Raw genomic sequence first — 15,493 nt, forward strand, 5'->3', positions numbered from 1 at the left:
ACATTGCTAAACATCACTGGAGATCACGGTTTGTCCTCCATACCCACACCCCACCCTCTGTACAAGAGTGCTTAAAAACTGTGAACACATACAAAATTTGAAACCTATGGTCTTGTTCAAATCCCATCATTGCTAAAGAAATCTAAAGGCAAATTGCACCTACCTTTGAACCAATCAAGACAGAGCACAAGAATCACCACTTCTTTTGCATCAGCGTATGACCTCACTAGGATGTCATTGATGCTGTCACAGAACGTAGACCTGGCGCTTTGTGCAGCGCAGCCATGAAGGTACCACTTCCTGTAGCAGGCTTCCCTTTGCACTGCTGACCTGCCTTCTGACTGAACAGGTTTAATGCTTTAGGTCAGGTGTAGTCCATCAAGCTCTAGGCTGCAAGAACACACCTGTGTCCCTAGAGTGCTCTCAAATGGAAATGTTTGTAAACTGGAAGAGCTTTTACATCTGGGAACAGTTTGGCTACCCAAAGCAGCTAGAGTTTGTGGACGAGTTTGATCAAATCCAAAAATACAGTCTCACCAAAGATTACTTTAATAATTGCAAATCTATCTCTGATCTCTTGCTTATAACTACTGTCATAAGCTGCCAAAAAGTGCTTATACTATTGTCAAGATTCCATCTGGGACTACACACCTACCCATTCACCTCCTGCCCAGGGTCACAAAATAAACTCTATTTTACGCTCTTCATAGGAAAATAATATGGAAAGAAAATTCGCATCAACACATTACTTTTGAATAATTCATTTACTTATTAATTCCAAATGTTTAATTCCCAATTCCTTTACTGCAAATAGGAAAATAAAATCCCAGCCCAAGATATCTGAAAGCCTCCTTCATGTGAATAAAAACATTTCTGCTGAATTAAGCATATGGCAGTAATCAAGTCCTGAAGAAGAAAAAGCCCCTGATCAGAACCCACTCACTTCTGATCCTCTGCTTGTCTGCAGCTTAGAAAGTTGAGATTGGATGAGTGAACATATGGTTCATTAGTTCCTTTTAGCTTTGACCTGAAATTGGCTCTGATTTTGTTAATGCTGAAATTTGTGACTGATTTCAATTGAACTTTGTTTCTCATTAAATGGTGTTTCTGTTTCAATGGGGAGATGTTTTAGCATTGGCTCCTTGAGCTTGCTCAAGTTGGAACCAAAAGTTGATCAAAATTTCCCTCTTGAAAATGTTTTCAACGTATTTAAAAATACTAGATATTTCCATTCAATTTGGTAATATTGCTTCCCCCAAATGGTTTAATTTGGGTATGCAGATTCTAAGAAGGAAACGGACTATGAAGGGTCAAAAGAGCCCGTGGGGTTAGATCACCTTACTTTGACGGCGCACCTTTCCGTGCTGTGGACATCTCAGTAACCTTGAAGGGAACAGCACAATGAACCCAACGAAGTATGATCTCTTCAAACATTTCACATATGATTTACAAAATAGTGGGATACATTTCTACATGAATAGCTCCTTAAGATAAGGACTATTAATAGTTCATTGATACCCTTTGTTGTGTATGTATATAGTCCATTTTCAGTGAATAAATAAATGCTCTTTCAAATGATTCTAAATTGGATAATGTTGTTTGCCATGTAGGGATATTCACATTTATCCCTTGTTCATAATCCTGTCTTCAACATCACCCAAAGAAAATTAACTTTTTCATGTTAGTAATATTGATATTCTTTGTAAAAGCAAAATGGTTCCTTTCTATTTGCAGAAGATGTCTTTGTTTGTTGGTGGAGTCTTTTTGTTTGTTTTTTGGCTTTACATGACTTTCTAGAAAGCCTGATGACTCACAATCAAGGTCAAAGTATATAATATCCTGTGTGGCAGGAGGTCTTTTTTTTTTTTTTTTTTTAATCTCAGTTATTCAGTATGCTAAAGAAATTGTATAACTGGAGGAACTTAAGGTCAAATATAAAGCTGAGGAGCTTAGGAAATGTTTACTTAAGTTCTGATAATGAGGACCTGGAATGAGAATACCATAATCCCACTAAATTCCTCAACCTTGGAGAAGAGCCTCCATGTGGCACCGCCAATTACAGAGCTTTGCAGCTGCTGCTCTCTTCCTCATCCTTTCCCTCTTTCTTCCTTCTCTTACTAGACTTCACCACCTCAGAGTTCTTCAGCACTTCCTTCAGATACTCCAGGATTATAGCAACAAGGCAGTAAGCTTTCTATATCAATGTATACAAAATTTTAAGTAATTCCATTCATTGAAACCAAGGAAATTATTTGTAAAAGAAATGCCAAAAGACCCATCTTGTAATAAAGGACCAAAATCCAATAAACTATTTCACTAGTAGAAGCTTTCAACAGAGAATAAAATTTGGAGAATTTGCTAAAGAATGATTTAAAATTACTCCTTAATTGTTTACTGGACTATTTTGTAAGAGGAATCCACAAAAGATAAAATACACGTTACTTTGAACAAAATGTCTCCTGAGTGAAGGCAAGCAGTTCTCTTGGAAAATTTTATAAAATAAAATTTGTTTTATCAATGTTACATTATTTTTAATTATATACACAGTTCACTTATTATCTCTGATATGCTTTTTATTACATTAAGAACCCAATTAATTTGAAGAGTTAATTGGGCCACTTCAACAAAATTTGGCACTTTCTTAGTGGCTCATTCATGTCCTAACCAATGGAAGAAAGGAAACATATATCACCATTTCAAGCAATGGATCTAATGTTGATTCACACCACTCCTAAAGCCAGAAGTGAAATGAGTTGTGAGAATTTATTTTCATTCAAAAAATGCTCCTATGGGAGAAGGAAAAAAAAAAAAAAAAACCTTCCAGGGAACTTCCCTCTCCCCTTACCTCTTGTTAATTGCAAAATAAGCCTATTTCCAAGTGTAAGGAGTTTCTGAGAGTTGGTTTTATCTAACCAACAACAAGCAGTTGCCGTTTTGTCAGTTCTGACTCATGGCGGCCCATATGTGTCAGGATAAAATTTTACTTCATAGAATTTTCAGTGGCTGATTTTTCAGAAGTAGATCATCAAGCCTTTTTTCCAAGATGCCTCTGGTTGGCCTTGACCCTCCTGTCTCTTGGCTGGCAGCCAAGCACACGAACTGTTTGCACCACCAGGGATCCCAGTTTTATCTAGAGTTCACCTAAAAGCCACTGGCACACGATTCCCCTGCACTCAGTTTTCACCTCGTGTACGGAAAGAGTTAAGATCACGCAACCCTCCTCTCCACAGCAGTCTCTGAATTTCTCTTTGAGGCGCTGCTTCATTCTCTTCATTCTCTCCTTTGTTGAAGCTTTGATTTGAGCTACAACAAAACATAATATTCCTGGAGGTTATACAGGAAACGAGAAAAAAAAAAAGTTTCCAGTCTCCTTAAAACAAAAGTCTCCATAAAACAACCCACGTTCACACTGAGCCACATCTAGGAAAGATCACAAAAATGCTGGTCGGTGGTGAGAGATGATCTGAAATCAATTAATCTAGAGACTTTTCCAGGCAGGAATAACTTGTAAGGTGCATTCATGAAAAGGCATCATGCTCTAACAGAGAAGCCCTGATGGTGCAGTGGTTAAAGCACTGGGCTGCTAACTGAAAGGTCAGTGGTCCAGACCCACTCACTACTCCATGGGACAAAGAAGTGACAGTCTGCTTCTATAAAGATTTGCAGGCTTGGAAACCCTATACCAATGAACCAAACCACTGCCATCTAGTCAATTCCAACCCATTGGGTTTCTGAGGCAGTAAGCCTTTACGGAAGTAGATTGCCCAGTCTTGCTTCTGCAGAGTGGCTGGTAGGTTTGAACCACCAACCTTCATGTTAGTAGTCAGATGCCTTAGGCACTATGCTACCAGAGCTCCTTGGAAACCCTACAGGACAGTTCTATTCTGTCCTACATCACCATGAGTTGGAATCAACTTGACAGCAGTGGGTTTGGTTTTTTGGGGGGTTTGCTATAGTAGAAAGTGTTTGGTTCTGGGTCAGAGACCTGGCACATTGCTTACTAGCTGTGTGGCTTTGGGTAAGTTAATTGACCTCTACAGCATCAATGCTATCATCCGTAAAATGGAATAACAATGCTGTGATAGTTGGAGCTGTGTGTCAACTTGGCTGGACCACAATTTTGTGTGGTTTAAGCAGTTGTGATACGGTTATTCCCATGATGGGATCAGATGAATGTGTTTTGAGCAGCCAATCCCTTGAAAGGGAGTTTCCCCAGGGGTGTGGTCTGCTTCCAGTATATTTATGGACACCCTGGGAAAAGAGACACTCTTCTGTGGATTGGGATTCTGTTGTGCTGCCTACAACTGTCCGTGAGTGAACAATCCAGCATTCAGCCTGGAGATTTGGATTCGTCATTCGTTGGAGTCAACACTGCCTGCCAACCTTGAGCTCATCAGCCCCTGCAGCTGCGACAGTCGGGAAAAGCCTCCAGCTTGACATTTGATCCAAGAACTTTGGACTTGCCAGCTTCTATAAGTGTGTGAGCCATTTTCCTAAGACAAATTTCTCTTTCTCTATATATATAAGCTTTACTGATTTTGTTTCTCTAGAGAACTCAGTCTAACACAAATGCCGATTAGCATGGTTGCCACAAGAATTAAGAACAATTCATGTAAATGGTGAAACTTTTAGTAAAATCTCCCCAAAAGGTAACAATATTGATGTCTTTATTCCCCAAACACTGTGTTTTCCACAAAACATGAATAAGTATTTGTGGAAGGGAGAGAGGGAAAATGAGGATTTGAAAAATGCAAGTTTAACACTGGTATGAAGAGAATAGTTCCCTCTTTTCTATTAAAAGTTTTTCTGATTATAAATATATATTTAGTGTGGAAAATTTTGGACGACCAAGGACTAAGACACCATAGATTATTAGTCAGCTCCATAGATCCCTCACTGCCACTGTGGTTTTGCTGTCTGACACAGAATTATGTCCATCTTGCCTCTTATAAGGAGCTTTGGTGGCATAATGGATAAGGAATTTGATTGCTAACCAGAAGGTTGGTGGTTCAAACCCACCAGCCACTCCATGGAAGGAAGATGGGTAATCTACTTCTATAAAGATTTACGGTCTCAGAAACCCAAATGGGGATTGCTATGAGTCAGTGAGTTTGGTTTGGTTTTGCCTCTTACGGCTATGTGTCACCACCTATTCCAGAACCCCATTCCCTCCACTAACTCTAGGGAGCCCTGGTCCATGGCCACTTCCCCTGCCATCAACCCCAGCTTACAAAGGACAGCCATTAGGGAGCTTATCTGCGATGAGGTTCCCCTCACTAGTGATTCCTTGCTTTAGTGAAGGAAGTGTCAACTGTGCCATCCCAGTGAGGACAACCGGTGAGTTCTCTGGTCTGTGAACCAAATCTATGTAGCAGGCTCACCTGTCTGAGCCTTTTGCTTCTCAGCACTCTGCCAGGACCAGTCGAGCATCTCCTCCTCCTTAACATAGGCCATCATGTTTCCTAAACTTCAGAGAGTTATCCCAACAGCACATTAGGACCACATGCAGGTGTCCTTATGAGGATATTAAATCTCAAGGTGTGGGGAATGTCTCCATGTTAATAAACTCTTCTTGTGTATTCTTATATTCTGTCACTCTCCCCATCTTATCCCTCCCTGTCCAACACCCTCAAGATCTATTCCCAAGCATATTCTATGGATATTTACAGGCTTGTTTTACTCAAGACCTGAGGCTCCTTCAAGGAAAAATGTTTCCTCCCACAGCAGGGAGAGTCCTTTCCCAGCCAGGTCATCCCTAATTACCTATCCAGAACCAAACCGGGGTTTAGAGCAAGTGTTTTTATGGAAAGCACGCTCCTCAGATGGGCCCTCTGCCTACTGTCTAAGCAAGGAGAATCTAGCCTTCTCTGGCTGGGAGGAGTGGACCCTTTCTGCATCTGCCTAATTGTCCATTCCAGGTCTCTGTGCCCCACACCTCCCCTAATAGGACCTTGACTTAAGTGCAGCAGACTTGCCAGGATTATGACTTCAGTCTTTTTAATAATCATCTGCTCTCTAATGTCTTGGGCCTGATTTTCAGCACAGTCTGCCCTCTAGCGGCAGGAGAAAAAAAAGTCTCCTCAAACTCTACCTTCTGGCTTTCATAGTATGTCCTGTATGCTTTGATTGCACTTAACTACGGGATAACCCCACCCCACAGTCCTTATACTTCCCCATAAGTATTGCAGCCCAGTTTACCACAGGTGAGTCTTTAAGTAATTGCAAGGCTCCAGCATGCCTTATCGTCCTCAGGCCAATATTGCTGCCTAGTACCTTCTAGCTAAGTTCCCAATAGACAGGTATGCTGTGGATTTTATCCATTTACGCCCTTAGATCCACTCTCTACTCTCTCAACCTATTGCTCAGGAGACCCACCTGTATGATTGAATCAATGAGCGCCCTCACTCTCTGCCTCCCCATATGATTCAGCCAATGGGAGGAAGCAGCGAATCAAGGAATGGGGAGCAGAGCTGAATCTTTGTTTCTTACCTCCTTCCCTACTGGGTTTCAAGTTGGTAATGGCGGCATCCTCCTACCAAAGACCACAGCTCTTGCCACCCATCGTTTTCCTATGGTTCTCTTTGGAGTCTGATAATCACACCATCCTCCTGCTCTTTCAGCTTGGACTCATCTGACTGCCATTGCTTCTAAACTGGAGATGTTTCACCACCTCTCACTAGTTTACTTAATCCTGCCCACCCGTTTGTATTCTCCTCATTAAACTCTCCTCAATATTCTACTGAAGTGTAACATTTGTTATCTGTTAGGACCCTTACTGAAGCTGTGCTCCTCTTTCCTCAGTTTCTGCCAAGTCCTTACTGTTTCTGCTTTTTCTCTCTTAGTTCTCTTAAGAAGTAACACTTTATCTCAGAAAACACTGGGAAAAGTTCTTAGGGATCGATTGGAAACCACTTGAGTGGTGCTACCCATATCACCCCTAAGTGTCACCTACTGTCCCACCAAAGATCCTCGGCACTCAGCTCCCTTTTATTTAAGAAGACTTCCTTGCCCACCAATAGATTTGCACTGAAGGTTGGGAGTGACATTTGCTAATGCCCTTTGATCTCAGATATTCACCCCAGCCTCCCAAGTCTTGACCAACAATAGCAACTTTACTTTGCTGTTTTGCATGGAATCACATTGATTTCTCATTCAAAAAGAACTCCTGGCTCCTAGCTATGCCACCGGTATGTGTGCAAGTCAAGCCACCTGTGGGACTCGTGCTGCAGAATCATCTGTGTCTCCTCTTATTAAACATGACATCCTGAACTAACGCTGAACGAAAAATAACCTTGCAGTTCATCTGAAGTATGTTCCTTACTGTTAGTTCAAGTGTATTAATGACTAAAAAGAGATTTTTTAAGTTTTATGAATTCAAAAGGCAGAGGACAAGCATGCTTTATTGACATTAATATAGATTTTCCTGGCATATTATGAAAAAGAAACAAGGTTAAATTCAACCCCCTAAAATGCCACAATTAGTTAAAGACATTTGCATGACATTAGAGATTTTTTGAAAAACAAAACAAAAAAAGCCGCAGAGAATCAGCCGCTGTAAGATTTGAGAGGGCAAGCGCTGGACGATCACCGACCTTCTCCTCCAGGCCAGCACTGCAGTTTTACCCAGACAAAAATGTGAATGCTTGAGTTCAATAGATTTCTATTTAAATTTAAAATGTGCTAAGTGGGGATGAAGAGTTCTGACTGAACATTTTGGAGATAACTTTGGGAGACATCAGACTCTAAAAACATGGGTTTAGCTCCATGAGTTTTTAAGCTAAAGGATAGCTGCAGAGTGTGTGCGTGCGTGCGTGTGCATGTGTGTGTGTGTGTGTGTGTATTTCCCCCAAAATCACAAAGGCGTCTCTTTATTAAGGATCTTAAAGGGAATTTAGGAATTTTGCTTGGGAAAAGAATCCCACAAATCCAGACACCTCTTAATTTGAGCAACTGTTCGCCTCCCTTTGTTAATCTGAGCAGTCTCTATGTCTTGTACAGATCATTGTTCAGTTAAAATGGAAAGGGATATTTTCTCTAAGGAAAGTTGCAGTTGGATTTTCTTGGGAGCAAGAGGACTAGAGCATTGGTTTTGTTACTCCCTGGCCCTTGGATCATGGAGTGCAGTTGGAGGCTGGTAGGTAAATAGGATGTGAGAATGTAAAGACTTTCTAAGCCCAGTTATCAATTACACCCAATGTATTTGAATCATTGGTACGTTACGGGGAAGACTGATACACAAATTATGTTCCAAGACTCAAGGCAAATGAAAATGAATCTGAAGATACATGAGTCAAATCAACTATTTGGCTGATGACACAAATACTGTTTTACAGCTTTTGCGTAAGTAGGCTGCATCTGGCTTTGTGCCAGAGCTGCATCTAGGGGAGACAGGTCACCTCCTCCACAGGTGAGGTCAAAATTAAACAGTCCTGGAATTCAAGGGGTCTAGCTGCTTGTGCTGCCTGTGCGGTGGGTCTGTGAGGCTCGAGCCCCCAGCTGCGCTCTGCAGACCATGCCGGCTTCAGATGGTCTCACACTCGGTGGTAGCAGTGGAGCAGCCCATGCAGTTACAGCGGACAGCCACGGGGTAGGTGTAGGAGGGATCCACTCCAGCAGTGCAGTTGGGCAGCTGGACGGTCACCTGCTTGGTCTCGTTGTAGGTGCAGACTCGATGATGGGCTGCAATGTATGGGGGCCTCAGCATGGGCCTCTGTCCCCACAGGTAGAAAACAGGAAACCCATTAGAACAATGCACCCTGTGTCATTTCCTTAGTACTACTTGTCACTATCAGAAATTAACTTAGTTCTCTGTTTATTTGTTGACCTGTTTCCTTCCAGTAGAAAGTGAACTCCTGAAAGCAGAAACCTGATTTCATTCACCTTCCTATCCTGAGCTCCCAGAGGAGTCCATGGCACACAGCAAGCGCTCAATAAATACTTAGCCAATGTATAATTTTGATCATTGCATAAGTTTCCTAACTGGTTTCCCCACTGCCACCCTTGCCTCCTACAGTCCATTTGTAACGTGAAAGGGCCCTGGTGTTGCTTTTAAAACATAAATCACATCCGGTCACTCTTCTATTCAAAGCCCATCTCACTCAGGGTAAAAATCAAAGGCCTTACAATCACCCTCCAAACCCTGGATGGTCTTCCTGGCACCATTATCTTCTGTTATGTCTCTGACCACCCCCACCTTACTGATGTACCCACTCTGCTCCAGCCCCAAAGGCACAGATACCATTTCCCGAACCTCCCAGCAGAGGCACTTATCAATACCACCTGACATAGTATCCACTCTTTTGAGTTATATTTCTCCCCTCTCTAGTAAAGAAATTCCATTAGGACAGGGATTTTTGTCCATTTTGCTCATTGCTGTGTCTCTAGTATCTAAAACAATATCAGGTACACAGGAGAGTCTCAATAGTATTTGTTGAGTAAATGAAATAAAAACAAAGTAAGGCAGCTTCCTGAATGCCTTGTGAGCTGTTTTGCTAATTGAAGGGTTTGTTTCCTTCCTTTGCCCTTATGAATCCTAAATTCAAAGATACCTTTGACAAACAGAACATATACATAGATCAGAACAGCGTAAGAGGGTCGCTAACATCTCGAGCCCTACAGTCAGATAGATTGAGCACTAATCTCTGTTTTGTCACTTGCTGGATCTTGGAAAACTCAATTAACTGCTTGAAACCTCAGTTTCTTCATCTGGGAAATGAAATAGCTACCTCATAGCATTGTTGTGGAGAATAACATAAGGCGACATTTCTAAAGCACTTAACACCTAGCAGAAGGTAAATGGTCAATAAATGTAATCGATTACTATTATTATATCAGCACTTATTGTAACAATGAGGGAAAAATAATAAAAATAACAATTAAAAAGCTTTCAAAGGGCAGCACCTTCACTTGTTCTGGGGAAAAAAAATATAAATCTCTTTAATGTAGCCCTAGGATGAAGTTCTTTCACGAATGTCATGAAAATAGCAGCCCAGCCTTTGACAAGGACATGTATGTAGAAAGGCTGAATTTGTCCTCAGCTATTTTCTGCGAACTTTTAAATCAGCATTTTAACCTTCCTTGGTTTGTCGCACATCCTCACACCCTTTATATTCTCAGACCCTAGACTGGGTTGTCAGATGAAATATAGGACACCCAATTAAATTTGAATTTCAGATAAACAACTTTTTTTTTAACTATAAGTCTGTTTCAAATATTGCATGAGACAAACTTATACTAAAAACTTATTTGTAATTTACCTGACATTCAAATTTAACTGGCATCCTGTTTGTTTTTTGTTTTGTTTTGTTTGCTAAATCTGGCAGCCCTAAACATTTGTCATGAGCAAAAATTTTTTTTTTTCCAACAGTTTCACCTTCAAAAGTAAATGCAGCCACTTTGCCTTCATGAACATTCTTATTTTCAGACATGCACCCCAGTTGGGCTACCAAAAAAAAAGTGCTTTATATCTTAGAAAGTTTCAGATTGCTTGGAAAATAAACCTCATTCTTCTCCCACCCCACCCCCCAATAAATAACCCCTCTTTTTCATAACACAGTAAAGATATAAATAAAAATTGGCTGAAAATAAGGACAATCTTGTTTTTTAATGTCTAGTACTTCTACTTTTCCAGTAAGAGCACAGACCTCTTGTGGTAATCGTGATCCAATAAAAGATGTTCATCGATTCATACAAAGAGAAGATGGCTGATTTAAAGAAAAACAGTGGTGTGAGATTTTGGCCCACGGGAGCTCCAAACTGTGAGGCGCAAGTGAGGAGAGGAACTGCCAGGCCAAACCTTAAACACATGAGAAGGCACCAAAGTTCCCCGTGTAAGATTAATATCAAGTGATAGTCACAGGATCCTTAGCAACTGAACTGTCATTTGGCTCTCTGCTCTCAAGCCACTGAATGATGCATAAAGTAGAGCTAATTTGGTCGAGCAGTTTCATTTAATTTGGAAGTTTCATCATGATAACCCAATTCTATTCATGGGGCCATAATTTTATCTGAGTAATAGAAGGTTGTTCTCTGAGTCCCTGAATACAAAACAAAACAAAAAACCAGTTGCTGTAGAAACAATTCCAACTCATGGTGACCCATGCATGTTAGAGCAGAACTGTGCCACGCAGGGTCTTCAGTGGCTTATGGTACAGAAGTAGGTCACCAAGCCTTTCTTCTGCAGTACCTCTCGGTAGACTTAAGTCTGCAACATTTCAGTCAGCAGTCAAGCCTGTTAACCATTGCACCACCATGGACTCTGAGTTCCTAAATGGAGCAATACTTTTCTTAATGGTGGCATCCTTTCATTGGGCTCACGTGCTTCTCAGGCAGCTTCAATTAGGCTAGAAGTTATACAACTCCAGGTAAAGGGCCATTCCATTTAATGCAATGAATATTTACTGAACGACTTGCTTGGCATTCCACTTTGATCAAAAAACACAAGGATGACTCACAGTCTCTGCACTCAAAGCACTTAAAATCAATCTAGTGCTGGGGGAGGAAGTAAGAAAAAAGGGAGAATATCGTCAAGGCCCTACCAGAAGTCAGAAAATGCTTAGTGAAGAAGTTGACACTGGAGACGGTCATCTGGAAATAACTATGACCATGATGGTTGGAAACGAGAAAGAATGTTAGGAAAAGATGAAAAAAAAAATGAGATTCCAGGAGGAATATTCCATAACACCTTTTAAAAATCAGTCTGACCGTGCCAGAGCTATGTGTACTTGCTGGGAAAAAAGTAGATGCCATATTGCCAAGGACCTTGAAAGCTGGTTCTTGATTTTGGCAGTAGTGGGTGATCATTAAAGGTGTTTGAGCTAGAGAGTGACAAGGGAGAACTGGAGTGTCTTCAGTAATGAACACAGGCTTCAGAGAGGAAAGTGGGCAGTTATTGTGTGATGTGATATGATGGAGTGCTGAATGGTCCTCTTCCTTCCTCTTCCAAATTCCTCCTCTCAGACCAAGAGAGTTCTAAATTTGCTTGAAATTTTTGTCCCCACCATAAATGCAAACACCTCTAAAAAGGCCTTTTATATCTGAATATAAAGGGACTTAATGACTCCATCAATAATAATCCCTGAGGGCCCTGAAGGGGCCAGAGTTGTGGGAAAGGCATTGAAGGAGAGGCTGGGGACTCCTCAACCAATCAGCTCCCAGCTTGGTAAGTAGCTGGCTTTACTGAACATATGGGAAATATAGGGAGGACTTTTGGTCACAGGCTGAAACCAAGAATTTGTTCCCAAGGGTCCAGTGACCCTCTAGGTGACTTTATAGTCATTCACACCTTGAATTCCTCCACGTCATCTGTGAAATGGGTAAAATAATAGCATATCTTGCCTTTCAGAGATGATTCCCAAATATACAAACTCCATGTAAATCAAAGTATTAATCTTATCAATGTTTTGTTAGACGGACATAATCATGTTTCTCTCAGATTCTTTTGGAGAATACCAAATAATAATAATAATTACTATTATTATGAAAGAAAAATCTACAGGAAAAGCAGATTCTCAGATGTACCTTATATCATAGAAAACACAAACACTAAAGAATCAAACCCAAGTGGCTGCCCCTGAAGGCAACCTCCCTAGGCAGGTTGTAGCTGCTCACCTCCCAAGTCTCGCAGCGGCCCCAGCAGGCATCCGTGGTGATCCGAAGGCCTCTGCAACCTGACTTCCTGGCCACAAAAGTGAACTCCCTCACAGTACAACCCACAAAGGTGCTCAGGTTGTAGCTGGAGGTGCTGAGGACACAGCTGCAGCCAGCCAGCAGCAGAAGGGCCATGGAGCCAAGAAAAAGGTATGCAGGCTTCATGCTGTTCCTCCAGAAAGAGAGAAGGAGAGTTAATTTGCAGAACCAGGGGCACCAATGGGACAGCCAGCAATGTGTCAACGTGTCAATGTGCTAGCTGTCAAAGGGCCCTTGCTCGTAAATGACCCAAGAAATTGTAACTAGCCACAAATTCCAACATAGTTGCCCATGGTTTCCTTATAACTGACTTGTCTGGACTCACAGACCCATGTGCTTTCTAGACACCAATCGTCCAAGGGCATCCTCAGGCTATTCCTTATTGGGATCCAACTGCTGGATTTGACTTGGATATTAGAGAGGTTTATTCCAATGGTCTCTTCAAAATGAATGCAAAGTATGAATAACACCAAAAGTATCACACATCCTAACATAACACATAAATCACAGAAATCATTTTTATTCAGATCCAGAGTATTTGGGTGCCATGTTATTTGCTTTGCTCAAAATTATATTTTCAAGTGTTATGGGTGGGGAATAAACAAATATTAATAACTCTATGCCCTATACATATGGTTACTAACTAAACCCACCACCAAACTTGGATATGCAGAATTATGGAACCTAGTCACCTGGCTTAGATTCCCATTCAGAAAGATGTGTCCTACTCCTACCACTTCCTTCCACTGTAGGTTTGGCTATGATAAGCACCTAGCTGTGAATCCACTTAAATCCAAATGATTTGCAGCATTAAAGATGTTTAAAATGCAATACCAATCAACAATCAAGTCTATCATCTCTGGGTCTTGGTCATTTTCTGTGTTCTTTCAGGACCAGAATCACCCCTTTAGGCTTGGCCTTCTAGATAGGACACATCTAGATGTTGAAAGTAGACATTGCATTATGAAACACCCCTAATTCATTATCATTTAAAAAGGGTCGTGAGGTTACTCATTTCCAAACCTCATCTGGTGGCTCCTTCCAACCTTAGCAGCTCTCTAGGCTTCTCATCAAGTGGAATGAAGTTTCAAGTATGGAGAAGCACTTACCTAATGGTGTTGGAGTTAACTCTTCTCTCAGAGCTGAAATTTGCACCTAAGGTTTCAGAAAGTCACAATGAATGGTAGAAATTTGCTCTGGGTAAATGTCTCTACCTTCTGTTACTGGGCTGCTTGACTGTCCAAATTTATAGGAAAGGTCTTGCCGATCAAAACAAAAGATAGGCAGATCCTTACAGGAACTACTGAACACGTCAAAGCTCTGGAATATAAAGCCAGTCTCTATTTTCCAAAACTGATTAACTGAAAGGGTGTTGTTTTGTTTCTTAACATCACCTACTAAAACAGAAAGTTACCTTGGTGGGTGACATAATCCTAGAGAAATAGTCAGAGGTAGTTCACTTGGCTTTCAGGAGAACAAATGCACTGGGGCAAGATGGATTAAAGTTTCCTTCATGGTAACAAGTTTCATTTGAAAGAGGAGTAAGTTACTAGCAGTTAATGGCAAACTCTTTCACTTAACTTCCATGTTTCAGTGCATTGAAAAACAACAAACAATAATTCTTACTGGAAAGAACATGAAATCCTGAACTGAAGAGGTGGAAATCACAGTGAAAAGGAACATTCTGGAAATCTTTAAATTAGTTAAATATTAGTAATCGTATAAGTAATAATAGTAACACCTTAGAATGAATCATATCAGGAAAAAATAGCAAAGTGTTCAAAGCAACTATTTTATGGCATGGGACAAGTGACTTTTCATTTCTTTCACATAGTTTTCACCATTTTCCACATTACTTACATTGGACAGACTTTTATAATAGTAATTCAATTAATATTAATATTTTTAAAATTAAAATAAGCCGTGTAAGTATACATTTGTCCAATATGTAAGGACATTCAATGCTATTGAGTTGGAAATACATATTTTCATTATATCTCTGGTTCTTAATAGTATATTTATGAATAAAGGACATAGTTTATATTCCAATCTGCAACCAAACTCAGTGCTGTCAAGTCAGATCCAACTCACAGCAACCCCTCCTTGGGCTTCCGAGGCGGTATTACTACGGAAGTAGATTGCCCAACCTTCCTTCCGAGGAGTGGCTGGTGGGTTTGAACTGCCAGCCTTCTGGTTAGCAGTCAAATGCCTTACACATTACACCACCAGAGCTCCCCCAATCTGCAACAGCAATATACAACAAATAGATTTAAAAATTAGTTGTTCATGGCATTTTTCTGGGTGCAGTAAAAATAAATGAAACAGACATGATCCTTGCCCCTAAAACCAACTGCTGTCCAGTCGATTCCAACTCATAGCAACCCTAGAGGACAGAGTAGAACTGCCCTATAGGGTTTCCAAGGCTAAATTATGAAAAGCTCCCAATGACAACAAAGGAAGGTCAAAAGCACCTTTCTTTCATCATCTCCAACTTCCTTATAATACAAAGTAATGACATCTTGTTTACTACCCATCAACATTAACCTTGTGATGTCAACAAAAACAAATGGAGTTTCGAGCCCCCCCAGAGGTGCCTGGGGGAGCTCTGGTAGCATAGTGCCTAAGGCGCTTGACTGCTAACTAGAAGGCTGGCGGTTCAAACCCACCAGCCACTCCTCGGAAGGAAGATGGGGCAATCTACTTCCGTAGTGATACTGCCTCAGAAACCCAAGGAGGGGTTGCTATGAGTCAGGTCCGACTTGATGGCACATAACAGCAACAATAACAGAGGTGCCTGGGTCCCAGA

At 41.0% G+C, this 15,493-nt stretch overlaps 1 protein-coding gene across 1 annotated transcript; it reads right to left on the reverse strand.

Moving 5' to 3' along the window:
- Positions 1–8,521: 8,521 nt before the first annotated feature.
- GPHB5 (glycoprotein hormone subunit beta 5) lies at positions 8,522–12,813 on the reverse strand. The gene is made up of 2 exons (XM_007949093.1): positions 12,610–12,813; positions 8,522–8,710 (listed from the first exon to the last, which is right to left on the reverse strand). Exons 1-2 carry the CDS (start codon positions 12,811–12,813, stop codon positions 8,522–8,524), a joined length of 393 nt encoding a protein of 130 aa, XP_007947284.1.
- Positions 12,814–15,493: the final 2,680 nt, after the last annotated feature.

This window comes from Orycteropus afer, unplaced genomic scaffold, assembly GCF_000298275.1.
Source record: "Orycteropus afer afer isolate SDZICR_OR568_19922 unplaced genomic scaffold, OryAfe1.0 scaffold00237, whole genome shotgun sequence".
NCBI lineage: Eukaryota > Metazoa > Chordata > Mammalia > Tubulidentata > Orycteropodidae > Orycteropus > Orycteropus afer.

Bases quoted from the DNA above. Each gene is read 5' to 3' on its own strand.
- GPHB5 (XM_007949093.1), bottom strand. From the start codon at position 12,813: ATGAAGCCTGCATACCTTTTTCTTGGCTCCATGGCCCTTCTGCTGCTG. The intron at 8,711-12,609 runs GTGAGCAGCTAC...CTGTGGGGACAG, and splicing joins GCCGCTGCGAGACTTGGGAG to AGGCCCATGCTGAGGCCCCC.